The following is a 27,839-nucleotide window of genomic DNA, read 5'->3' on the forward strand; positions in this document are numbered from 1 at the left end:
CTCCTGACTCTGTCTCCCTGAATCCGCGAACTCTGATTGCATTTACTTCACTTCTATGTGCATGAAGAGCGAACAGCCAACAGTGTGTGGAGGTATTTTGCATGGATTTGCGGCTTTTTAGAATATTAAAAAATATTTTTTATCCAATAAAGTGAATATATTTACATATAAACCTACTATGTACATATATGGGAATACATAATATATATGAATGTGTTGCTCTATATACCGATTCGAATGTATATAAATGTAGAAATGGCTTTGCAGTTGGTGCATTTGAACAGTTACACGCTATTTAAACATATCTTTCATTATTGATGGAAATAAAGCGCCTTTTTACGCTGACTGCCGCCTGCCTGCACGACACGCGAACGCGTCAAATAGCAAACACCAACAACAACAATTTATTTGTTACTGATATAGGGATTAGTTTACCAAAGAACAATAGACATTGAATGCAACACTAAGAACAGTGAAGGCTCGCTAATTGATGCAGTTATAATTTGTAATGCGATTACGAACATTTATAGAACCGATATGAAAAGGTCGCCGTAAGTTTTTAATACAATTTAATGCATCTTTAAATCGGTTTAATTGATTTTGGCTTTACCGGTTGGGTTTTTTGCCCAAAAGTTTCCTTATATTTGTTTTTTTTTTTTAGAATCCACAATTGGTTCAAAAATATTGGGATTATAACAACTTAAGGTTTAACTTTTTTACAATATGAACTATACCAAAACTATCTCTCAAAACTCATGATAGTCCTGAATCCCAACAAATGCCCACTATCGAGTATTGACTGTAACTAAATTTGGAATGAGCTAGCTCAACAAACAACTGCATTAAGTATTGATGGGAATGGAGCCTGGCTGACTGTGCATTTAGTGAAACATCGATGAGATTTTCGCATTCACGTCGGACGCTTTTCATATCCGGCATTTGCGGGTTACGCACGTTTTCGGCTTACCAATCACTTTGTTGAGTCCATGCCTGGCCATTAGGGTTCTATTGCGGGCATGCTCGATGAGGCTGATGCAATTTTGGGCAGAGCATCTTCGCTTTACGGCACAATCTGAGCTAATATTGCCAACAAATATCTGCAAGCAGGAAGGAATTAGTGGCATTTAAGACAATAGTTTAGGTGGAGCCAACCTCAAGCAACTTGCACGTTTCGCTGTCATTTAAACTCTGCTGCACATGGCGTCCAAAATGCTTAACAAAATCGGAGAGCGTTTCCTGTAATAGCGTTTCCTTGCGTTGGGATATTATGGACATGCATTGAAGTAGACGCACTGCATACCATTTTGTGTACTTCTCCTTGATTTGAGGTGCATAGTAGGAGAACAGATTCAAGCATATTCTTAAGGAACTAATAAAGAAAGTCATGTGTTAGTAAGCAAATTAAGGAATATATCAATTTAACTTACCGCTGATTACCATTTCGTTTAATTTCACCATATAAATCCATTAGAATCCGACTAACTCTCGTCTTTTCCAGTCCACGAAATATCTTATTCAAGTTCTCCTCGGCGCTCATACGGACCACCGAGTCCAGATCTTCACAGAATAGCAGGAGCACATTGGTGGCAGTTCCACAATGAGCCGCATAGTTTATGTGTCCTGCCAGTGACGATGATAAAATGCAATCAGCAATCTGCTGAAAGCAGACAATCTTCTGCTTCTGGCTGTAAATTAAATTATAATAATTAAATATGTAATAAATATTTAAATAATGGTGTCATAGAGGAAATGCCTATTAGTCAGTAATCTTTTGCGGTTTCTCTTTGGTCAAACTGCAAACCAACTGTTGATTTAGATAAAGAACTGTCAAAAACTTCCAGTTTATCGAATAGATGTGTCATAGGCAACAATCTATTCCATATTAATCTCTACATTGATGCAAATCCTCAATATATTTTGCATTTTTTTAAGAGGTAAACAAAACTAAATTCCCATAGTACAAGGTCATATGGTGAATTATTTTTTTTTAGCAGCGCAGCAAATCACTATGCCGGAATTTGGCACAAACATCGGTTATCCGGCAGTACCAACCTGCACTCCGTATTCCTGAGCTGGTCCACATAGCCAGTGAACTTCTCATAGGCACTTGATTTGTCCATTTTGTCGATTAAATCACATTTTTAATTAAAAACTAGAATTGGCAAATCTGAACTTCTTTGTTATTGTTTATATTATTTATAATCGAAATGCAGCCATGGGCTGAAATTTTTGCAGACTTTGCACTAGTTCAAGAACCAGCAGGGTTTTCGTTACATTATAAGTAAAGAATATATAAAAAATGTCTTTGCGAAACATTGCCTTATGAAATATAACTATATAAAAATAGTTAGGCTACTTCCGCTGACAATTCGTTATCTATTTAAATAGAACCAGTTCAAATTTCTGTGCTGGAATGGCATGGGTCCGATATCAACCTTCTGCTATCGATAGCCAACATAATATTTAAATGTTTGGCGGTCCTCGGTGAGATAAAATAAACCGTTACATGAAGAATTTATATACACTGGTCGGCATATATATTTTGACATAGCGTTGCCTTAGTTAATTTTTTTTTCAGCAGAAAGAACTGACAAAATATAATAGACAAAATATTTCGCCAATTTACAGTTATTAGTATGCACTTTATTTTGGCATTCATTTTTGCTGCGTTAAATGCAACGGTACTTGAAATGTGAAATGTAAATGATGTCAAAATATCAAAATGTCAAAACATTAAAACATGAATGTATTATCTTATTTTATATATATTTTACTGCACTTGCTTTGCTTTTATGCTTCTGCTTTAACAATTTTTACTTTATTCATCTTGCCTGCTACAAATATTTATCGATAATTTTGATAAATTCAAAACATTGGCGGGTTTGTGATTGGTAACAAAAAGAAATTAAATTCAAAAATTTATATTATTTTATTCACATTTTATTCGATATGTTCAATTTAACATAGATATGTGGTCACATATTTGTTGATTTTTTTCACTTAAGCTAGAAAGTTGTTTTAATTGTTCGTTGTTTATTTGATTTGATTTGTTCGTTGTGAAATCGTAATGATTCGGTTTTCACATACCTCAGTGTAGTGTAAATTTTTTGTATTTAATTACGTTTTAACTTAGAAAAACTTAAACCCATACAAAATGTGTTTTAAACTACTTAAATTGTTATTAACAAAACCCACCATTGTTCCTTTTTTTTGTTTGTATTATTTCTGTTGCTTGTTTTTTTTTTTTTGTGTTTTCTGTTTCTTTAGGTATGTGAAATATATATATTTATATAAAAAAAAAACACAATCACAGTCCATTGAAAATATATAAAATTAGTTTGCCCGTTTTTTTCTTTTCTTAGTTTTTTTCTTTTTTTTGAATAAAGAATAAGGTCGTGAAAATTGAATTGCAAATAATGGACGGTCTGTTGCGTCACGAAATTAACTTTTGTTTTGTTTTTTTTTTTTTTGATTTGTGATCATCTAAGATATTTACAACAATTCATTTAAGTACCTAAACCTTACAAATTATACTATAAAAATGTGCAAAAACCTAAATTATTGAATAGTTTTAAAGAGGCAATAGTAACAGAAAGGAAAGGAAGAAGTTGGTGCATGTGTGCTTAAATAATTTATGACGTTTCTGGGCAGATATAAAAAAACTATATATATAGAGATAGGGAAAGAGAGGGAGTGAAGAAACAGAAATTTCAGAAGATAGCGAAACTGAAAAGTTGCTAGGACCTTAAGCATCTTACGAACTAGAAAGGGACGACGAGGACGACGATGACGACTAAACTCAAAACTATACTATATATCTAGAATTATGGGCCCCTTTTTAAACTCTAGCCGCGTTTCGCGCGTAACACAAGCAGCGTCAGAATGAGGAAGCCCAAAATCCAAGAGAGCGTGCTCAGATAGCCAATATATACGTCAGATTCATATATCGCCCAGCCACGTGTCAATATCGAACGCAGCGATGAGGTGGCCAATGTCAAGGGCAGACACAGTGAAATGTATCTATAAAGAGAAAGAGAGAAGCAGTTAAATCATTTTCACTTTAGTTCATTCAGGGAAATAATTTACCTTAGCACCACTGGCATGCCTTCAATAGGCCAAATAACACCAGACAGCAAAAGTGTGGGATAGAAGGAGCCCAGGGCCAGTTGAATGGCATTACGTTCCAGCTCACAGACAGATGAGATGAGGAAACCGAAACACATGCCGCACATGCCTTGCAGCAGTGTCAGTACAATAACCCAAAATAGATCGCCATTGTTGGTCACTCCAAAGACCACCAGCATGAAGATGAGCACCAAAGCGGTCTGGCCACACATGACCACAAACTGGGTAACGACATGGGAGAAGAGAATTTCGCCCGGCGAGACGCCTGCAACCCAAGAACGATCCAATAGACCCTGCAAATATCAATGATAAGTAAAAAGACGTTTCACTTTCTGAATTAACTTAATTATTTACCTCGGTACGTTCAATGATAAGTGCCGATGACGTCAAAGCAACAGCCAAGAAGAACACAATGCTATAAACGAGTGGATTAATGATTTGTTTTGCATGTCACGAAATGAATTATACTTACGTCAAGATCACGCCAGGTGCTACGAAATCAGTGAAAGAAGGATTCATGGTGCCGTATATGGGATCTCTGAACTGAATAGGCACATCGCCCAATTTGGGATTATTGCCACACTGACCAAGCAGACCCATGGCAAAGTCACGATAAGCCAATTGTATGTCGCGGTTCAACATGACGCCAATCTGTTGGTTTGACATATCCAGCCAGACCTTGACCTCAGACTGTTCCAATGTCTCGTCATCAGAGTCGCGACCTAGGGCAGCACGTGCCGTAAAGGCATCGGTGAAATTCTCTGTTATATATAGAGCTCCCCATGCATCGCCGTTCCTTACTGCCGCCTTGGCATCCTCTATGTTCTCATAATACGTTTTCACCACCGTTGTATTGAGATGATTGAGATAGCGACAACCCAAATTGGCAAAGTGGCAACCATCCTCCCAAAAGCAAGTTTCCTTTTGAAGATTAATATTTTGTTTAGGCATTTACTATTGAAGGCAAATTGCTTTAGCTTACCGTATCGTTCATTTCTCCATTGACTATAGCCAGATTGAGGCCTTGCGGATCACGTCCTATGGCCAAACAGAAGAGTATCACCTGCATCACGGGCAAGGCAAAGATAAATAACATCACGCCAACATTGCGCCACATCCGCAACATATTCTTGGTCAATAGGGCACGAATCTTTCCTTTGGACGTGACTTTGCAGAGACTGGCATAGCAATCTTGGCAACTCTCTTCATCATTGGGATTGTTATTCCGTTTTGATGGCGGTGGATTATACGGTTCTTGATTTAACTATAATAAGCAAAATAACCATATATTATACGATGGAATTCCTTAAGGAATATGTAGCAAACAAACCGTGTAAATTGATCCATTGCTATCGTTGATCAACACCTCCTTGCTCTGGTGGAAGTTAAGGCCAACGACACCGCCTTCCTGGCTGGAACTTGGCTTGTCCATTTTACTGCCGAATGCCATGGCATGCAATGAGATGTTGTTACTGTTCCCAGAACAAACACGAGACACATACACACACACATATATGGATATAGATGATGAAAACAGAAATTGCAAGCATGCGAGTGCCATATGTGAGAAGATCATAAGGTTTTGGTGGTCAGATGGGTCTAACAGGTCAATGGATTAGCCACATGGAGCATGCTAGAGAGGCTTACCTGAAGTTCACATGCGTGACATCACCCTTTTGGCTCTGAATGCGTGAGAGCTTGAGGAACACCTCCTCGAGACTAATGCACTTGTACATGGTTAACAAAACGCTGGGCGACTCCTCGGCCAGCAAGTGTCCTGAGCGCATCAGACCAATCTGCGTGACAACAAATTAATTAAAAGGGATGAATTCATTGTTCTTTTGGACCACTCACCGTATGAGCTTGTCGCGCTTCTTCAATATAATGTGTAGTTATGATCACTGTCTTCTGTCCGGCCTTGGTAATGTGAACCAAATGATTCCAGATGCTTTGACGCAATAGAGGATCCACACCCACAGTTGGCTCATCAAGAATAAGTAGCTCGGGATCATGCATCAGGGCAACGGCGAAACTTACACGACGTTGCTGACCACCGCTGAGATTCTTAACCAAACGCTTCTCGGACGGCAAGTCCAGGAAATTAAGCAAAAATTGCAAACGTTCCAATATCTCTTTGGTTTCCATGCCAAATATCCAGCCAAAATACATCATGGTCTCTTGAATAGAGAACTCGCCATAGAGGGCAATCTCCTGCGGCATATAGCCCACACGTTTGCCAGGCACACCAGATCCTCGAGTACCGGGTTTGCCACCGAGCACAAAAATTTCGCCTGAATCCAAATACCGACGTCCCACGATGCAGGAGAGAAGTGTAGTCTTACCACAACCGGAGGCACCCAAAAGACCATAACTAACAATCAACAGAAAGAAAAAGACAGAGAGAGAGAGAGAGAGAGAGAGAGAGAGAGAGAGAGAGGTTAAACACCTTTCATTAGACCATCAAACGAACCATGACGAGAAAGAATTACAGATTTTAAAAACCTTCTAAAATGTTTTAAGCTATCGGCTTTCTTTGTCAAAATAAACTCCTCCCTAATATATAGATATATGTAGAGTTATGTTTCGTGTATGCCAACGACGATGTCAATGTTAATTTCGACAGTTCAAGTTGAATTATTTCGAAATGTTCACCTTGAAAAGTAAGAAATATTTTCGCATTCAGCTATCAAATGCCGCAACACGACTCCACCTCTTTATGGAGCCACTCACTATCATCATCATGATGATGATGATGATCATTATCATTATGATCATAGTTATTAACGCTTCGTTATTATTTCGTTGTTGTTGTTGTTGTCGTCGTCGTCTATTTTCGTTTACTCCGGCCTTTGACAAAATAAAATGTTGCAGCACGTAGGTCGCACGTTTTGGTCTGTTATTGGATTTATTATTATAATTAACACGCTGCGGCATTTAACCAATTTAACAAAATTTGATATTGCCTCGACTCGACATAAAATTCAAATTTCAGAGTTTTGAGTCGCGGTCTTTTAATTGAGACAACGACAGCGACTTTGAAACCGAAAACTGGTCATTGACTTGATGATAACTACTGACCTAGGTCACTGCAGAACGTATCGAAATTTGTTTTTAAATTAAAGTCTGACTTAGCCAGGTCAAGATTATTGCAACTGATGATGGAACTTAATTACTGGAACGATACTATGTTGTTGCTTTTTTTTTTTGGTTGTTTTGGTTTCTGTTTATTGCGCAATAAATTATAAGGAAGACAGACAAAAATTAAATGATTTACGATTTCGTTATGGCCTCTTAAAACAAAAATGTCTGCCAAAAAATCTAGAAAAACCATTAAAATACACAAGCTCCACGATAAGACAGATAAAATGAGGCTCATTAATTGTTTGTTTGCCATTTGAAATATCAAATTTGGAAAATAATTCGTCAAGCATATTTATAAATATCGCAAATGAAGGCAATACGTCTTGCATTTTAATTAAGCAAATGTTTAATTACATATTGAATCTCTCATTGACGTCAGTAGAAAATTAAGAAGGAACTGCTTGGCCGACCCTCGTCAGACGCTTTAAATTATAATGCAAAAATGTTGTTTTGTATTTACCTACATATACCAAGAGACTATAACTGAGACTAAAACTAGATTTTTGTAATTGCCGCAATTAAAGTCAAGCGTAGCGCAATCAACTGACCTCAAGTAGAGGAAATCGTTTAACTTTAACATTGCCCAATCATTCCTCACTAACTGATCTCCAATTTACCTACTCAAATCTTTGTATAAAGGTATGTATCTGTGTGTGTGTGTGTGTGTGTGTGTGTGTGCAGGCATATATAGTTTTTGTGATGTGTTAATTATTTACACTATATAGATACTTTCGCTATTTCGTTTCTATTTGATTTGTCTGCTAATTGAAACGGCAATCTAAAAGCCAAGCATTTCACTTTTTTTTTGTAATTTTTATTTTCATTTGATAACTCAACTCACATTGTTCCCTTGGGCACTGTCATATTGAGATTGTTTAACACCTGATTGGCATTCTTCTTTTTGCCATAGGCTTTGAACGCATGTCGCACTGAGACAGCTGCCTGTGTGTTACGTGGTCCGGCTGCTGGGGCGCCCCAAGTGGCCATTGCATTCGCATCGTGTGTGCCACCATCGTTGTTTGTGGCCGTCATAACGGAATCTGTAGATATGCTGCAATCGAAACAAAAGAGAAACAAAAAATCAGTAAAAACAAAAGTTTAATTACTATTAAATTTAACTTTTAAGCGCTCTTTTTTATCTGTCTTGTGCTGATTTTTATTCAACACTCTGTTCTTAATTATGTCATTTGACACTTCAAGGCTGATTTTGACGACTAATCGACCATTATTACTGCCTACTTTTCCGGTCATTAACCACTTTTCGTTACCTTTTGTGATACCGAGCAAGCCTTAAAGTTTTTTCATATAATATTCCAGCTGATATTAAATTTAAATTCAACTATTTCTCACAATCAGTACAAACAATGCTTAACAATCATTTATAGGATACAATTTTTAACAATAGTTCAGGCTCTTCTTTTAATAACGAACATTTTACTTTTCATTTTCACAACTTATTCGATTCATTAAAAACAAGTTAATCACTTAATTTATTTTTAATGAATGAATTAATAATATAACAATTACTAAGTCTCTTGCAATTTTCAAGTGATTTAATCATTATTGACTTTTCATTAATACTAATCTATTGTAGCCCCAATAATTATTAAAATAATTGTTGCCGGGTCACCTTAACTATGAATTTCTAGACCAAATAATATGTATTTGTTACTTTTAAACTGGTTTCAAGTTGGTTACCCAAGTCAAGTTAGTTTGAGCCTTAGAATTTCATTTGACTTTGCTTCCTGCTGTCGACGCATTTGCATAACGCTCAATATAAAAACTTGATTCACTATGCTTCATTGGCTGCGGCTCCGCATTGAAGAAAACTATGTCAGCGGCACATTGCAAAAAAAAAAAAAACCCGAACTGAGAAACAACAACACTTTTCTTTTTAAATAATAGTTATAGTTTGTTCAACAAAGACACCAACACTCACTCACTGACTGACTCAAACGCGTGCACTCGTCTCTTACTCAATGGATTTGATTTTTGTATGTCTATTTTACTTCTTTTTTCGTTTTGCCAACGATGTTTTTTTTTTTTTTTTTGTAGCTATTGGGCACTTGGTCAGTCTGTGTCCAACACTAGATGTGGACAAAGTGAATGCTCGCTGTGCGAAATAAAGTTGTTGGCCTGGTCTGGGCCTGGTCTGTATATGATTGCTTAACGTACGCGGCTCTCAAGTCGTTCAGCCATAAAGTAAATATATGCAAAATGTATTTTACACTTGCCTTGCCCATTATGCAATGCAATTTTCGCTTGCACTGCACTAATTGTGCAGAATGCCTCTCACCTGCCCCTAGGGGCCCCGAAATGGGCTAGTGAAATTGCATTTGGGTCAAGGTTAGTTAGCTATTCACATTTAATTACATATGTACATACACCTACTTAATTTGACATTGGCAAAAGAAAGTAATTAATCATTTCATATTTACACCTCTTTACATATCAACTTAATATACTATATTTTGTGGATCTTTTACATACATCATTAACAATGTTTTGTGCTATAAGCAAACAAGAGAAACGAGAAACGAAAAATAAAGCCGAAAAAAACCAAACAAAAAAAAACAAACTTTGTTGTATGGTGAATCTAGTTCAAGGTCATTGATTGAGCGCAGTTTAACGTTGTTGCTTTCAAAAAAAAACATTTTAGCTTTGGTTTCGGCTTTTTTCTCTCAGTCTTTGATTCTCTGCTTCTCTCTGCCTTTTCTTGATTTTGTGTTTTTGCTAATCGATTGCGTTGCCTGCTCGTTAAGTCAAAAAATTCAATTCAAATGGGAATAAATATTTGCATTTTTTATATCGAGGCACAAGACTGATTTGTGATTTGTGACGAGGGACGGTGGTGGGGTGACTGGTGATTGCTGCATGATTGCTGAACGGTTGCCCAATGATCGAGTGCCTAGCAAACATCCTCAAAATGAAAATGAAGTAGCTTCATTATGCGGCCTATCAAATATTTGCATAATGCGATCGAGACGACAACAGCGACGACAGCTGCTCGATTTCCCTGCCAAACCCATTTGACGACATTTTTAGGTTGACGTTTGTTTAAATCAATTCTCAATATGAAACGCATTTAGAAATGTCATGCTGCTGGTGCTGCAACGATACTGCCAACAACAGCGACAACAACACCAGCAATAACTTTCTGACGAAATGTTGTTCAAGTTCGTTGCCTGAGTCTTTCGATTTGCGTATTGTTGTTCAGGGGAGTTACTTAGTCACAAGCAAGCAGCAAATACAATCGCAAGTTGCGTAAATTTCTGTTTCTGTGCGTGTGAGTGTGTGTGTGTATGTGTGAGCACAGTCAACAATGGACAAGGTCAGGCCAAGTAGTTTTTTATAATGACAAGCCAAGTTTTTTGGTTGTTTATTTCTCGTCTTTTTGGGTGCGCTTGACATTTATGACTGGAAATTTGAGCATTTTGTTAGTGTGTGTGTGTGTGATTGTGTTTGCCCAGTGTATTTATGTATGCTTATTGATAATTTAATTAACTATTAGAGCGCCGTTTAGACATGGATGCATGCATGCCTGCTGTGCGATGTGCCCATTGATTGAACTGTGGTGCGGGAGTGAATATACATGATAAATACTTCGACACACAAATGCCAGTTAACAGGAATGTCTACATTGACAATCATGCTGGGCGATACCAGCTATATAGATGCAAATGATAATGGGCTTGCCACATCTATGGGATGACACTCACTTTGTCAGGGATTGAAGATTGTCTGGGAATCTAAATCAGTTTATGCATGTCTTTTTGAGAGGCTTGAGAAATATGCATTCAAATTTAGCTTCTTATTGTTTACTGAATTATGTAACTTGAAATTCTTGTAATCTTTGGCATTTCCTGCCTCTTTTTATTATTTTGTATTATTTTGTTATTGGGGCTTAGCTCTTCCGAGAATATGCATCTACAATAGCTGACACATTTCATAAATTTTTTTGCACTTTGCACCGTTTGTCACTTGCAAGTGTGAAATTTATGGACTTTAGCATGTAAATAAATAGGTTTTTGTTGCCAGCAAACACACTAAAACAAAGAAAACTCCCACTGCTAATGAGGTCATTCAAAGACATTGCTTATGAATATTGTGCAAAATTATTTCGTACTTTCTATGACGTCAGTTAGCTCTAGAAACTTATATAAGGCGAATGCAAATAACGGCTTTGAGTGCCTCTGAAAGGTTAGGTGGATGTTGTGGTTACCCTGTGCACATTTCGTGCTTCGATTTAACTGATGATTGAGCCGACTAATGATATATAATCGAGTTATGACAAAAAGCATGCAATATAAACAGGGTCCCCACCAATGCTATCTCTCTCTCTCTCTCTCTTGCTCGCTCTCGATCTGCCACGCCTCAATGGCAGAGTAATGAGTTGAATTATAAACAAGTTGTATACGAGGCTCAAAGAATGTGAAATAAGTTCTTCTGTCTGGGAATCCCAGTCGAAAATACTTGATAAGCAAAACATCATTTAACCATTTCCATGCCGAGTGAGAGAGAGAGACACGGAAGATGCAAATGCCTTGTAATTTACTTTTGTTGTCAATTGTATTGTATTATTAACATTTTGTTTTGCCTTTTCTCCATTTTGGCATATAATTATGAGCATTCTATTCTTTAAATGACTCACATACCACAAGCCCACCAGGAAGCCATAAATACAAAACATACAACAAAAAAACAAAAAAAAAATTAAAACAAAGCAAAAACTGTCAATAGTTAAATTGAATTATGGCCCAGAGAGGTAGCAAGATAGACAGGTAGACAAGATGCTTTCATTGCGGTGATGAGAAATGAATCGATATAGGTTGAGATTATGCAAGAAGCATTTAGTTTTTTTGTTTTTTTTTTGTTTTTTGGTATTTGACACAATTACAAACTTGTTCGCCCTGCTAAAAAATGCGGTCGGCTGGATTGGCTTTGGGGCTTGCAAATATGCAAAAAGAGATAAAACAAAAACAAAAAAATATGGCTAAAAGACAAGCTACAAAAGGGCGAAGCGTTGGAAAAGTCAAATCAACGTTGGAATTATGCAATGTTAATGGGGCGACAAGTGTAAAAAAGCAAGATGTAAAGAGGCGTTGACAGCAGGAAACAAACTGAAAGATCGACCGACCATAAGACAAAAAACAATCTCAATGACTGATAGACAGTCTCAACTGAACTGAGCTAGCGAGGCTCTATCTGAAGTGGGTCAACATCAGTGGGTCAAAAAAAAAAAAACACACGTAAATAAATAAATTTGGAAGTTGCTATTGCTTGCGTTTTGTTTCAAATGTTTACTATTTCTCTCCCTTTTGTTCGGGTCTATTTTGATTGCAATTTATTATGTCTTTTTCTTTTATTTTCTTTTTTTTTCTTTCTCATTTTAATGATTTTTGTGTGTTGTGTTCATTTACTTACGTTGATATCAGCATTTTGTTTGGCGGTCGTGATCTGTCTCTGCCTGTGGTGGGTGTTATTTGGCTCTAAGTTTACCTTTTGTTTGGCTTTATATGCTATTATTTAAATGTTAGTTTCTTTTACTTTTAAGACCAACAAACTATTAAACAACTTCACAAAACTGTATAGAGGTACATAAAAACAAAAAAAAAAACCAAACGCAACTGCAGCCAATCTTTTGCAATGCTCAAGTGGACGTGAAGTGGATTTCGGGCTTTTGTATGTCTGTTTTATGCACACAACATTGCTGAAATGTATAAATAATAATCATGTTTGAGCGTAAATTATTATTTGATTTATGCTGATGCTGGAGTTTCGCATTTTTGCGAGTTTTGGAGTTTGTCGAGTTGTCTCACACAATAAACGGCTTGTAATTGTTGCTTAAGGCATTTCATTCACATTGTATATACCCACATATAAATCTACACTATTGCGCATACGTCATGTTGTACTTTGACCATTTGGGCATTGCCCAAATAAGAGGATTGTGTTTTTGCAAAGAATGTTTTGATGAGAATGCCAAATGAAATATTTCTAAGCTGCTTACAAAAAACGGTTATTATTCAGGTGACTGATTACTTTTTTTTTTTCAATGTGTCATTGTGGCAATAGGAAAGAGAAAAAAACATCATTAACTGACTCTAGAAAGAATTCCTCTTGCTATACCCTGAGTATATACCGAAACCGGTCAATTGACACGCAAATATTATACAACTGAATTAACAATTAGATTTTACGCGATCATTATAAAAATAATGAGGGCAAAGTTATGATACTTTCGAATTTTTGCACTAAATTTGATTAAAAACCAGCTACTGCTATTTAAAGATTCACTAGGGCAAACCATAAGCCTCATCTTTAACTCTCTAAATCTTTGAATTTAATAGATTTCAAAGATCGATGTTCTTACTTGATATTTGCTATACATTTAGCTGCAAATCTAATTTGAAAAACACAATTTCTGGCTATTTTAATTATTTATTTCGATTCCTTTTTGGAAGTTTCAAAAAAGGCCATTTACCCTCCTTCCTTCTGAGTCAACATTCCCATTAGTCACTTTCAAGTCCAAGTTAAAAAGCAAAGACATTCGTGATTTGTGTGTTGATGGACCACAATTTAAAATGATCGGACAAGTGCATTGAATGTGCGGCCTCATCAAAATTGAATGATCCAACCATTATACAATCAACACCTTGCGGTATTTGCTGGCAGTTATTGTTAACATTGTTTCTTTAATTTCTTGTGTGTGTTTTTTTTTCTTTCTGTTGTATCAATGTGATATTATTTTCACTACTGTGGCGCATAGTTGTGTTTTGGATTTAATGCCAAGTCATGTGAGGTGGGCACAGCATTATTATTATTATTATTATTTTTCTGCTGCTTTAAACATTTTGTCATTCACCAAAAAAAAAGCTGCTTAAGTCAGCTCTAAAATGAAACAACAACAACAACAACACCTATAATGATAATTGAGTTAAAAAGCAAATGTACCTAGTTGACATTGGAGGGAATTGGGAATTTTTGTTTACTTTGGATGCTCTCCAAATAGGCTTAATAAAAGTTCTTAAAAGTCACAGGTGATTGTTGCTGCTGTTGTTGTTGTTGTTGTTGTTATTGCGTGCCAAGGTCAGCTAGTTGCTTTCCGGGCAAATGCAACGGAAACTTTTTCACATATACACAAATGTGCATGTGTGTGTATGTGCGTCATTACAACTGCAATCTGGTTAACTGCTTTGCCTGTATGAGTCATTTACATAACTGGCCAACTGGTCTGCAGCAGTTCAATGAATTTGCAGAATAAACAACTAAACGAGTTGGCTTCAAAGCACAAAAAAAAAAAAGAAATATTAAGCAATCAACTAAAAAGCGCTTAAGCATAAAAACACATACATATATACATACATATGTACAATTCAAGCAGCTGCAGCAGTTTAGAGTTGCTCACAAACACACAAACAGAGAAACACACGCAATGCATAAAATTATAAAATAGATATAGTTTAAATTTCAATGAGGCAATCTTAATGCAATAGCTGAACGTCTTTTAGGCTGGAAGCAAAGAGATCTCCCTCTCTCCTTCTCTCTCTCTCTGTCTCTATCTATCTATCTATCTATCTGTTTTGTAGACAGGAAAACCCCATTATGGTTTAATGTCTATTATATGCAGATGTCATACGTGACAAAAATTGTATGGTATAAGACAAACAAAAATTAAAGACATGTGCCACACATTAAATCGGGGCCCCCCCCCCCTCCAAAAAAGGGTCTGCCTAAGCACCATTAGAACTACCTGGCCAAAACAAATAAAAAATGGCCAACAAATGAGCTGCTGTTTGCCAAGTTATTGGAACTTGGCATGAAACTTTACTTTCGATCTCGTCAGGCCTGGTTTGGTTTGTTTTTTACTTCGGTTTTTTCGTTTTAAAAGTTTTCATTTTCATCGGCTGGCTTTTCCGATGACATAATTGTAAATGCAAGTGCTTGTGTGTGTGTCCGTGTGTGCATTTTGTTTCCATGTATGCGACACAGTTTCGGTGTCTGCAAATGCAACTTCTTCGGCCTGGACTGTAAATGGCAAACCAGTTGAGATGTTGAGCCATGGCTAGCAACTGGTTCTGCAACATGCAGCACATGTCTTTAGACTTTTCTGAAAAGAGGAAAATGCCTGCCCCCCATCACCCCCAGCACTTGCCCTTTGCACCGCAACCATTGATGACCATCTTTAAAAAAATCTTTAGTTAAAGCCTTTTGCTTACCAATTTGAAACTAAGTCAGTGGTAAATGGAATGGTTCTCACAATTTCTGCTGAAAGTTGTACAATTGTCGATAATTACAATATAATTATTACTTTTTTCAATTATAATTTGTCTCGCTAGACTTTTTCAGTTGGAAATTCCAGTACTAAAAGGTCGTCGGGAACCTGCACAAATGTCGCCAATGTCTGGTTTAATTATTTATTAGCTAGGCTCGTAAATTGTCCAACAGTATTCCAACATTATTAACTTGTTTAAGAATCTAATGGAATACATATGGGTTGATTATTAAGTTATTAAACTGAACACTCTCTAACTCTCTAAAGTTTTGTTCTAGAGTAAGCAGACATTGAAAACGGCAAAGATAAATATCTAGCACTTCAAATCAATTTAAATAATGCCAATAATCACTTAGTTTATAATTCTTGCTAGTGTTTATATAAAGCATTTTATGTTAATATAACAACAACCGCCTTGGTTTTAATTAAATGTCGCGGCAGTTATGGCAAAACATCTAGGTAGAGATACAGATACAAATACAAATACAAAAAGGTTCCCTCATGTGTGTGTGTGTGTGTGTGTGTATGAGGGCACCTTGAACTCTGCTCAAAAGCGTAGCACAGAGTCAGAGCGAGAAAGATGACTATAAAGATTGTGGTTATATGGAGAAAAACCGAAAGAAAAAACTGAAGTTAAAATCATTCCAGTTCAAGTTTACAAAAGATACATACATATATTTATAAAATAAAAAAAAAAACCCTACTTATAATGCTGCACGGTTCGGAAATGCACATAGCGAGAGTCGAAAGACAACCTTGACAACAAAATTTCAGGGCCTGCGGCGAAGGTCTTTAAGTGCACCAATTGTATAAAGCTTAAAGTACCATATTATTATTATTATTATTATTTTACGCTATACACAAGCAGCTGATGCAGTTATTATATCTATGTCTGTATCTGTGTACGCTTGTGCAATGAAAATGCGAAAAAGTCACAACGCTTAATTAAGCTGAACTTTGCTCGAAACTGCCAACAACAGCAAAAACATGGCCAACTAACAGCGCTAACTGTCTGACTAACTGACTAACTGATTGACTTACTAACAACTTAGTTCGGTTCTGTCGTTATACATATATATACCTAAATATATTATAGAATGCAATGCCGGCTGTATTGTTGCTGACCTCTTCTCTATGCACAAATGCATTCTAGATGTTTGTGTGTGTGTGAGTGTGAGCGCGTGTGCGATAGTGTGACGAAGCAAATCGGAAAATATCTAAGCCGATAGTATAAATGCTTTAACTAACTGCCTGCTAAATATAAGCACATTTTAATTATTCATAAGCCACTAAAATCTAACTGATTGAAAACTAAATTGGTGTTACATTGTATTATTCATTGCCATCGAGTAAGTTGTTTTTTAAATAAAAAAAAAAAACCCCTTCTTCAATCAAAATCCTACAACAAAACCTATAGGGTTACAGTTTTTTCTCTGCATAAAATTTCCCATTCAAGGCGATTATTGTTACCATTTCTTGGTCACTCGAACCAAGTCAGAGTCCTCGTTTTTTGACTACATACTTTGAAAATGTCTCTCGCAGTTTCGAGATGTTACAACTTTCAAACACAAATTTAATACATGACCACAATGCCTGCTTCTGATGAAAGTAATACTTAGATTCACTTAAGGTCAGATATAACCACAAGGAAATGAAATGGTCATAGCTTTTACCTCATATGAGATATAGAATTTCTTGGATGATTAAGTAACTCATAAAAACAAACATTTCTAGGGTGTTGAGCTTGCTGAACTTTCCTCGTGGCATTTTGGTTTTGCAGTAAAACGAATCAGTAAAATGGAAATTAAACTAAGTGCAACCAGTAAAGTGCAGTGTCGATAATATCAGACATCACCTAATGACATTTCAGAGTGCCAGAGTCCATGCATATATGGAGAAATGTGGTTAATGGGCTTAAATAATGGCCATATCTGTTGTTTTTTTTTTAGAGGAAAAACACTTTTGAATTAACCTAAAACGATATAAACTTGAATGGCGAAGCGAGCCTCTTGGGGCTTCTCCTCTCGGGCATTCTAACAACGTTTTGGCAATCAATTTGTATGCCAAACACGAAGCGCACACGTTTGAACATTTTCACAAAATGAACAGTAGTCATTCAGTTTGGTTTGCCCCGTTTCCCCTCCTGTTGGGTTAGTTTGATGATAGTGATGATGATGGTATGGGAGGGGTGGGGGGGTTGGGAAGCGATCACTTTTGTTATTGATGATGTGGAAGATGATGGAAGTTCGCTAACAAAGTAATTGTCGACTTTGAAGTAACAATAAACGGCAACAGCGGCAGCCATTTGTTTTTTTTTTTTTTTTTCTTAATAGAGAATAGAGATATTCGTATTTGTTTGTGTGTCTCTCTTTCTATTTGTTTGTGTATAATTTTTCTTTTGTGTATTCTTTTTAAGCATTTGTTTCTTTGTGTATTTGCCTGCCATTTGCCGATTTCCTGCCAACATTATGGTGGCCCTTGAGTGGTGCTGAAATACCTTCTATCCTCCTGCCTTTTGCTTTAAACTCAACAAACTCCAAAAATACACAAAAGCGAAATAAAAATTCTCAGCATCTTGGGGCTTTTGTTTAATAAGCAAATTTACACTTACAATAGGAGTGATGAATTGTTTAAATATTTGCAAAATATTATCGATGTCGAGATGTTGTTGTTGTTACTATATAAAATTCACAAGAAACTCTCCGAATATGATGAGAATTTAGGATAAACGCACAATGAATGACTTAAGGCACGAACTCGATCTTAATATTATATATTTATATATATATATAGGTATATCCAGGTGATCTCCTTTGGTTTTACAGCTTTTAATTGCTGTATATTGATGAACACTTTAGGCTTATGATAGAAAAGGGGATTTTTAATTGAATGGGTTGGTGTTTTGGGGGGGCGCACCAAATCACTTTTCAACCGAACCGTAAATCGAGACCAAGCTTTAAAGACACGTGCGTTGCTCGGAAAGGTACGACCAAGACTGACTTCAAGTCGATGGCCCAGCTAAAAGTCTGACTTCGGTTAAGCTTAATGCGAACGCGTTGACGTTGACGTCGCTGCCAACTTTGTTGGCTAGTTTTGCACTTTACACTTTGTCAGCAACAGATACGCTGGCGAACCGAGAGAGAGAGACTGTGTGAGATCCAAAGGCTGAGTGATAGAGAGACAAATGGCGTAGATGTTGCACTTTTGCACGTGTGTGTTTAAATGCGCGATTTTACACTCGAACTTGCGGCTACCTTGCTGACAGAAACACAACTGAAAGCTAAACTAAAAACACCTGTGTATGTTGCCATCGCAATGCCGCAAAAAACACTCAACTCAACATTTGAGTCAAAGTGTTTTTAGAAGGGGCTCGAGTAGTCTGGCAAAAGTTTGCTGAGCACAAGAGTTTGTTGGCTTCGCTCCTGACGCTCAAGTCAGAGACTCAGCTTCAGCTCGTTCACCTTCAAAGCGCAGACTTTGGGTTTTCGGAGTTTAAGTTGAAGTTGGAAGAGTTGGTAGAGAAGCACTATAAAAAAAGGGTCCAAGTTGTTGGGTTTTTTTTTTCTCTCCAGTACATACATTGACGCCGCTGTAGTGACGTTGCACATGCTTATGCAACTCGACCTTGAGAACTTGGCCGGTATTGATAGCTTCTTCTAGTTGCAAAACTTTTTACATTCACCTGGCTCGTCAAATAAGTACTTTTTTAGCTAGATTCAATGACGGCTAATGCCATAGATACAAAAAAATGAATCTAATATTCATAATTTATTTAATACATTTTTAATGCCAAATATGCGTGCTTCTATCACAGACTTTTGCTTCTTCTTCTCCTTTGTCTTTCCGGGCCTGTTTCGTCAAGGTAAAAACAAAATCAATTTAATTGTAATAATTAATGTAGCAAAGAATACTTCAAGACGTGGTTGGTTTGACGATGGCAAGAAAAATCAATAAACCAAATTCAAATTTGAATTTGGTCTGTTTGGTTTGAATATTGCACAATTTCAATGTCAGACCATAAATTAACAGGTTTCCAAGAAGGGCGTAAACTAAGGGCAGAGCAAGGTAAACTAAGGTGCAGAGGGGAATCAAAAATCCCAAAACCTATCAGCAGCTATCGGCATTTGCGCAATGATGACATTGAAAATGCACAGCTAGTCAGCCGATAGCCCCAGCTGTGGGTGTTGTTTACCCCTCCTCCCACCCTTTCGATTATTTTTTTTCTTTTATTTTTTGGACAAATGTGCCATCAAATTGGATTTGGCAACGAGACGCGCTTTAACATTTTAAATAGCTGACAAATGGCTGGACAAGGGACAGTGCACGCAAAAAAGAAGAAAGAAAAAAAAATACGCTCTGTGTGATATGAATGGAATGTTTTTAAGTAACGTTGTTAATATCATTATTATTGTATCTTTTGATCATCAATTAAGTGGCAAGGTCGGCTTACTATACACTTAATTTCTGTAAGCCTTCTCGCTTATCTAGCTACAATAATCGATATTTTTGTGCTTAAGCCTCAATTTGTTGTTTTAACTTCCTTTTAGATGTACATATATATATATTGTATAAGCCGCGTGCCCTGGCAATGCTTGTCAGATTTAATGTCTGGCATAAAACGCATTATTTTGCATGTAAACATCCTCGTAGATATTTAAATTATTTCCACTTTTTTTTTTAATGCTGCACTTGACATCGTTTTTGTTTTTTTTTTTTCTTTGTGGGTTGGAGAGCCAACCACAACGTGCTAATGGGCCCTGAAATTTGATTTCGGTGCCTGACTTATCATCATGAACTGGTCAGTGAGATTTTGCAATGGCCCTTATGAGTCATGAGCATGAGTTTCCAGCTAATTTAACAACTAATCTCTCAGCTCTCCTCATATCTGCATATTAGTTTAATTTCGTCTTTCTGTGTGTGCAGACAAAAGTCTGTTGTAAAGACCTTCACAAGATTTCGTAACTGTTGTTTTAGTTTGGATTAAAACATAAAAGTTGTAACGCCCACCACCAAAGTCAACAACATTAGACACCAATACATACACACAAACTAACTGGCTTGCAGTTTTTCTAACTCTTACGTTTAGGTTTGCTTATTTTTTTTTTTTGGCAAGTCACTGAGCTTGGGTAGCAGTGCCTTGGATAAGTTTATTGACTCGCCTGCAGTCGCCTGTGCAGGCAGGTAGACAACAACAAAAACAACTGGCCAAGTCAATCAAAGAAATTGGTTGACAACATTTTGCTTTTTGCCATGGCATCATTACTCTCTATTTTGGTCTTTCCTTTACGGCTTTTGTTTTTAGTATTGTATGTAGTTATTTTTTTGTTTTTACCACATCTGGTTTATGGCTGAGCCTCTTTAGGTTTTTAGCCGTTCCCATTCGTACTATTTTATCCAATGCTTATGCCCATTCATTCATTCATACTACCACAGACAATTTCATTTTTGGTTTCGTGGTGTTGAAAACGGGCACAAGGTCGCCACATTTCGACGAGGAAGTCGTCTCGATGTGGTGGAGGGAGCCGCTGGGAAGCTGTGAGAGATTGCCGACGAAAGAGTTGCTCCAAGTCGTTAAATTAATTGCAACGGCAATTGAAATTTTAACCATTGCATTGCATTTTACAATAGACAAAAACAATAAATTTTCCCTTTCGCTTGAAACTCGCTTTTTGCACTGTGTGTGTGAGTGCGTGTGTGTGTGTGTATGAATGTGTGTCCTAATCACCTATTTCTTTTATGTTGTTTTACAATTTCATTTAGACATAAAAATTATTACTTTGATGGTTTAAAATATATTAACGACGATCGGGATCATGAATAGAAATTTAGTCAATTTTGAACTGTAAAATTCTCTAGATTTCAATGGGAGAGCTTATAACCCTCAAGTGAGTTAGCTCATCCGATGGCTATATATGTGTATGATAAAGGGGTTTTAGAGTTAAGTTGTAAATTAAATGTTTGGTTTGATTTCACTCTCTTCGCTCATCACTCGAGTTGCAATATTTGCTCATTTTATTGCAGTTGCCACCACAAACTGAAAGAAAAGCTTGCGCAGCAGTTGCAAAGCTCTTTTGTTGGTTGTTTTAAAATCGCGGTCCGGTTGTGCTAGTTGTTGCTGTTGCTGCTGATGTTGTTTGCCAAATATTATGCAATTCTTACAACTTACATTCGAAGTCTGGTCTGGTCTGGTCTGGCGGACAGACCAGGGCTGAGCTAAGTTAAATTGAGTTGAATTGTTGGCCAAATGCAAAAGAGCTGCAAATGCAGGCAAACAAATTAATTTCAATTAAAAAACGTTGTCGTCTCGTAAACCCAAACTCACATATCTCAAAAGAAACAAATGAAATTGCCATCATTTTTATATCGCTTTTGTCTCGTCCGGTTGGTCCATTTTTTTTTTGAATTTGAAATTAGGTTTTGACTTTTGTCTTTTATAAAGATGCATACAATATCCACATATACTCATATACCCTTACCCCGTTTCAAATGTGTCAAGGTCTTCTTTAAACTAAACTGGCAAATGAGTAACAGAAACTAAAATGAAATGAAAAACTAAATGGCCGACTAGTCGAGCGTGGTCAGAGAATGGATATACATACGTATATGTATATCTAGGTATTCGCCTATAATTATCTAAGGAAAATATTTTTGGCACACAATGCACGGCATTTGAGCCAGATTTTCTGTTTTTTTTTTTCGCCAAGTTGATTGGCCGCATATTGTGCAATGCCCTCTTCTATATGTGTGACTGTGTGTGTGTGTGTGTGTTTAAATGTATAATGTATATCTCAATGTATCTTTGACGTTGGCCCACCTTTTCGACTATATTTTAAGCCAATTAGCAGGCAAACTAGTCAAATTGTTGTTAATGCCATGAACAAATAGACAACAAACCTTTTCATATATCAAATGTAAGACAATGCATAAAGGTAGCTTCTTGCAATCGTTGTGGAGTTTTGCAAAAGAAAGTATTAACTCATCCGATATGCATCATCAAAGCGAACAAATGAAAGGAAATGAAAAGAAAAGGCACTTCTTAAACAATCGGTGTTAATTTATGGGACAGGCCCTCGTGATATGGAAAATTCTGGGTAAAGACTACGTGATGTTCTTACAAAATGTTTTTTGTATGTATGTTGAAAACAAAATTGTGTTAATACTTTAAAAAAAAGTTCACATTTATGTGCGTTGTGAGAAAAGTTAGTCAGAAAAGGTTACAAAAGCCACCAGGAAATAAATCCTCTATTGTCAGGTCTTACGACAGACACTTAACTCCATTTTCGGGGGCTTTGTCCGATCATTTTGCAGTCATTTCTAAGACCTTCTAAAACACTAAAACCGTGAGCTCACACTCCGGAGTGTACATAAATATGTATCTATTAAGCCTAATGCTCTCTAATGGGCGTCATCGAGATCAACTCGACTACAAATGACCCGAAACATTTCCCTGAAATGCTTCTAAAGTAGCTTATCGCTTGATTGTTACTCGTACAATTATTATTAGTAAATTAATCGTAATTTACTTTAATATCGCCAGACAACAACGACTCTGATCTTTGGAGCCAATTAGAGTAGTAGCTGGTCGAACAGCTCTTTGCCTCAAAGTGTCTTATAGGGCAGGCGAAATGCGTAAATATGTGCTTTTCCTTACTGACTGAAATAACTTGAAGTTTCACAGCACTCAGCTTATAATCAGACACTAAGCTTTTTGCGACATTAACTTGAATTGAGCTTGAGCCAAGCTCAGGGCGAAAACTTGACTTAAAGCGATAAAGTCGAGAAATAGACTGAAAGCTTTTACAGTAGAAACATACTAAACAAAACCAAAAGCTCTTTTTTTAAATGTTTTATTTAAATGTTAATTATTGAAACGGTTTTTTAAAATATGCATTTCATAAAATGTTAAAAAAATTGATTTGAATGTGCAATGAGCTTTTATTTGTTTTCATGTTAAGCATTTTGTTAAATTTGGTATTGGTAGAAAATAATACTAATTTCGCTTCTGCATTATGCAAAAGTCCACATTTATATAATCGAGATTACTCACTTCATCATTCTCATTTCTAGAATATATGTTTATCTTTTTCAACCGCATAATACATGTTTTTGTGGATAGTAAATATATTTACATATTACTGTGTTAAAAATATATTAAAGTATATAAAAAATATACTCTTTGTTATTGAAACTACAATATTCTGGATTTCGTTGTTAGTTAATTATTGGATAATCAAGTTTGTGGGTAAACAAATAAAGAACAGATTCTAAAATAAACCGAATACACTGTTTGCGTATTATTGGGGAAGAGATTAGCTAACTCATTTTTTTAAATTTGTTAAATTATATTCTAAAAGAAGCCACAAACTACAACTACCACCAAACTTTATTGAGTCCTTTTTGCGGATACAAATTTCGCTCATCCCTTGAAGGTTCTGCAATCGATAGAGCTCAGTTAAGCTACAACCGAATTTATCCTAATTGCATTTGTTGCTCAGTTTCCATTTAGGGAAACGGTTTCATGCTATTGGAATTCGAACTATCTAGCAATTAGAATTTCTAAAATCATACGCGTGCTAAAATCAAACCACTATAACAGACATGTTTCGCATTGAAATAATCAGCAATCAGTTGGCCAGCTAAAAAACAGTTAATAAAAATAATAATTAAAGGCACGCCAGCAATAGCAGAGAATTTTGTTGTCAGAAAAACTAATACAATAAAATTTGAAATCAAAAGGAAACTGATTTGCAGATAATATCGAACTAGTTCAAGCGGAAATGACGTAGCCGATTGTTTGGATTGTATAATAAATGCCACCAAAAAAAAAAAAAAAAAGAAAATAAAAAATTACAAAGACAAAAAGCCGAATGGCTTGGCCACAGCCCCGACCTACAGTCAATCAGAAATCAGTTTGATTTCGTTTGCCATTTTTGTTTTTTGCTTTGGTTTTTGTTGTCTTTGATATCCATAGCATGTGGTTGATGTTTGACATTATGTCATGTTGCATAAATTAATTGCAAACACTGCCAGAGTGCGAGACTCGATTGATCTACACAATTGTATTGAATTATGGCCAAGTATTTTTCACACATTATGCCGGATGTTTTATAACTTTACCAGCAGCGATAACGATGTTCGCAGTGATAATGATGATGATGATGATGATGATGATTATGAAGAGAAGAGCGATGATAATGAGACTGCTGATGATGGACGTTAATTCGCATGAAAACTCATTATTTGTGTGTTATTCATTGTGATTAGGGTGCGCTTGGCAGTTTCTATTAGTGAAATTATTGAAATTTGCAATTAGTTAAACCCAAGTGCTGAAAGCCAACCAGCCGTTTGCCAAATACAGATTGACGGAACGACGAGCCGACCCTGGATTCTATTTTTATCCAGCGTAAAAAAAAAAATCTTCTCTCTTCAAAGGTGCTTTACCTGTGCCTAAGCGATTGTGTCATTATTTGCCATACATTTGTTTTTTTTTTCTCTTGTGTTTATATAATTGCAATAAAAAAGAAGCAAATTTCACTTGTCACTTTTTGTTGCAATTAAAACACAGCGCTTAATAAGCATGACGTGGAATTTGTGCAGACCAAAAGCGAAATACTCATATATATACATATACACATACAAAATATATATTTATTGTTGCAATTTATGTGAGTCATTCAGCCCATCCATATATGTATATTGACTATATAGGTGCTAATTCAAGTAAATATGAGATCATCGAAGAGTCGTCAAAAAATTCAAGCGATTAGAAAATTGAATCCTTGATGGATTTAAAAACGGGTTAAGTCATCTTTACCCAATCAAAGTGTCATTCACGTTTTTATACAAAATAAAACCAAATCTGCAAATACATCTGAATAAATTATTGTTTTCTCACTCGCTCTCTGGCACATTCCACTCATTCAATCGAAGTAATTAATTCATTCATTTGGCAGTGAAAAATTTCACTGCCGAAAAAAAAAACCAACAACAACAATTAACTAAAAATAATTCCAATTTCGGTAACTTGAAAACACGTGCAGTTGTGTTATATAACATAAATCAAAAGGTCTATTGATTCACAAACGGAAATTATAGTTCTTGACTTGGGCGCTCAAAGCCAACCGCTTTTTGTTGATTTGCCCATGGGCAGCAAAACAAAAGACTTAAGCAACGAACTTTTAATAATTGTGGGTAGAGAAGATTGTGCTGGTTAACAACTTTTGTTTTTGTTTTTTAAGCATTGTGTTTTTGTATATGTAGATTCGATTGGCTTTGTTTCGCTCATAAACATTGTAAATTTTGACTCACATGGCACTTGGATCCGACCAGCTGAAATGTCGTTTTATCCTTTCGAAATCCAAAACAGGCTGCTGCTGTTGTTGCTGCTGCTGCTGATGATGGCTCAAGGTTGACTCTTTCTTAGGTGCCATTTTGATATGCTTGTTTTACAAAAAGGGAACGGAGTTCGCCGGCACGGCACTAGCATCCACTGCACAAATTGCTGAACTACTACTAGTCAATGGTTGCTGAATATTCGACGAATTGTGTAGTTGCACAACTGGTTTCGGCTCTGTGGTTTGTTTTTTTTTTTTTTTCTTTTTGCTAGTAGTAAACAATCTTGTTTATTTCGTTTTTGATTTTCTTACACAGAAATTCGCGTGCGCTTCGCGTACCCTAACCGCTTGACTCGATGCAGAAACAGAAACAAAAGACTTAGGCAACGAACTTCATGTTAGTCGATTGTACGATTGGCGTTGCTTCTTCTTTTTCTGACAGCTGTGGACGCAAACAGCTGTTTTTTTTTTTCTTTTAATTTTTTTGTTAACTTGATTCCACTTTGGCACGAGGTTTTGGGCCAACAACGTGGACTGACGAAGCGACGGCAACGCAGCGATGACGATCGATTCAACAACAACAACACGAAATTTGTTTTATAATTTAACTTTATGTTTTTTGTGTGTGTAACGAAAACCTGCCACAAAAAACGTTGTTGTATTATAACAGCTGCTATTATTTTGCTGCCTAACTTGCCGAAGTCATAAACGAAACTGAAATCGCTTTGCGAGCACAACAAGCGTCAATGCTGGGAGAAATGCTCCCAACGATGAGCGAAATAGAGGCACAGTGAGAGAGAGAAAGAGATCTCTTAAAAGTTAGGGCGATCAAGAGCATTTGGCGTACCAAAAACAGAGAGTCAATAAGAGAAGATTGTTTAGTTTAGTTGATAGAAAAACAATCATGCAATGCAGTTGTACATGTACATGCATATGTACAAGCGTCGGTAAAAATTGCAATCCTCAGGCATCAAACTTACTGAAGAATGTAAATTGCTTAATACACCAAAAAGACATAACAATACCGTCAAGAAAAATATAATTTATGAGAAAACTTTGTAGCTGATTTACTCTTTAAGATTGCAACTATGACGAAATTGCACAATTTCGAATTTCGTTTTCAGGAAGAAACCACAAATATACCTTTTTTAAGGCGATAGTTGAATTTTATGCAGCATTCGCAAAATTTTTTATCCTTAATAGTTGAAAGAGGATACGAGTATCTGTAAAGTTAATTTAGTTCTGTATATACCAAATATAGAAATTATTTATCACCCAAAGAACACATTTTTTAAGCCATTTTTTATTTGTATTGAATTAATTTTGTTTCTCAGAGGGGTGTATCAAAAGAAATGCTAGACATATTTCAATTTTTCAAACTAATGTATAATATTTACAAACAAACTAATTAAAAATGTTGTCCATTAATAAGTAATTTTTTATTACTTTTATTATATTTTATATTACGCAAAACATTGTTTTGTTAATGACATCTTTCATGTTTTATTAATTGTAAGAATTAAGGTTTTTGTTCTGATTTTTGCTAATTTAAATATTAAATATATTGTTAATATTCACAAAAATAGCGTCCACTAAGTATAAATTCTTGATAATCAGCGGGAACAGTATTGGGTATTTAAAAACAAAATTCATGTTCTAAATAATTCGTGCTAATGGTAATTTAATCAGCATAAATGTAATGATAGCTGTCTCACGCTATATAAACACGAATTGCCATAATTACATTCATAAGCTTAACGAATAGTAATCATTTCATGTAAAAAGTTAAGTATATGGCGAGCTCCTAAAACGCCCACTCTGTGCTTCATTTAACAATTTATCACGGCATTTTGGGTAAAGTCTTAATTAAGGCATTACACGATGCCGTTAAGCGGCTTACATGGCCGGCAGAGAGTACAACCAGCAATATGAGGTATCGAATATAATCAACAAATGAAGAGTGA

The 27,839-nt window shown here is 36.0% G+C and overlaps 2 protein-coding genes across 5 annotated transcripts in view; both read right to left on the reverse strand.

Annotated features, from left to right (window-relative positions):
- The window catches only part of LOC6647961, a 38,129-nt gene extending 35,946 nt beyond the window's left edge, over window positions 1–2,183 (reverse strand). The window contains exons 1-4 of the mRNA XM_023178758.2: window positions 2,053–2,183; window positions 1,428–1,685; window positions 1,153–1,369; window positions 968–1,097 (exon numbers count right to left, since the gene is read on the reverse strand). Of these exons, the coding sequence (XP_023034526.1) occupies window positions 968–1,097; window positions 1,153–1,369; window positions 1,428–1,685; window positions 2,053–2,120 (673 nt within the window). The 5' untranslated portion in view covers window positions 2,121–2,183. The remainder of the gene's footprint in view (window positions 1–967; window positions 1,098–1,152; window positions 1,370–1,427; window positions 1,686–2,052) is intronic.
- Window positions 2,184–3,343: 1,160 nt separating this feature from the next.
- Window positions 3,344–26,052, reverse strand: LOC6647960 (ABC transporter G family member 20). Of its 4 annotated transcripts, none has more exons than XM_002070480.4 (10): window positions 25,850–26,052; window positions 8,108–8,317; window positions 5,980–6,496; window positions 5,773–5,921; window positions 5,456–5,597; window positions 5,108–5,389; window positions 4,598–5,046; window positions 4,480–4,540; window positions 4,087–4,418; window positions 3,344–4,020 (listed from the first exon to the last, which is right to left on the reverse strand). In XM_002070480.4, exons 1-10 carry the CDS (start codon window positions 25,969–25,971, stop codon window positions 3,846–3,848), a joined length of 2,439 nt encoding a protein of 812 aa, XP_002070516.1. In that variant the 5' UTR covers window positions 25,972–26,052; the 3' UTR covers window positions 3,344–3,845. The 4 variants fall into 4 exon arrangements, with proteins under 4 accessions (XP_002070516.1, XP_023034041.1, XP_015032904.1 ...); XM_023178273.2 differs by having other exon boundaries at window positions 3,345–4,020; window positions 5,456–5,561; window positions 25,850–26,048; XM_015177418.3 differs by lacking the exon at window positions 25,850–26,052 and adding an exon at window positions 12,691–12,964 and having other exon boundaries at window positions 3,345–4,020.
- Between the last annotated feature and the right edge of the window lie 1,787 nt (window positions 26,053–27,839).

The sequence above is a fragment of the Drosophila willistoni genome, chromosome 3R (assembly GCF_018902025.1).
Source record: "Drosophila willistoni isolate 14030-0811.24 chromosome 3R, UCI_dwil_1.1, whole genome shotgun sequence".
NCBI classification, from domain to species: domain Eukaryota; kingdom Metazoa; phylum Arthropoda; class Insecta; order Diptera; family Drosophilidae; genus Drosophila; species Drosophila willistoni.

Coding starts and splice junctions, on each gene's coding strand:
- LOC6647960 (XM_002070480.4), bottom strand. CDS start 25,971: ATGGCACCTAAGAAAGAGTCAACCTTGAGCCATCATCAGCAGCAGCAG. Junction 5,047..5,107: donor ATGGAGAAATGAACGATACG/GTAAGCTAAAGC, acceptor AATCTTCAAAAG/GAAACTTGCTTTTGGGAGGA. Junction 4,419..4,479: donor TTATCATTGAACGTACCGAG/GTAAATAATTAA, acceptor TGATATTTGCAG/GGTCTATTGGATCGTTCTTG.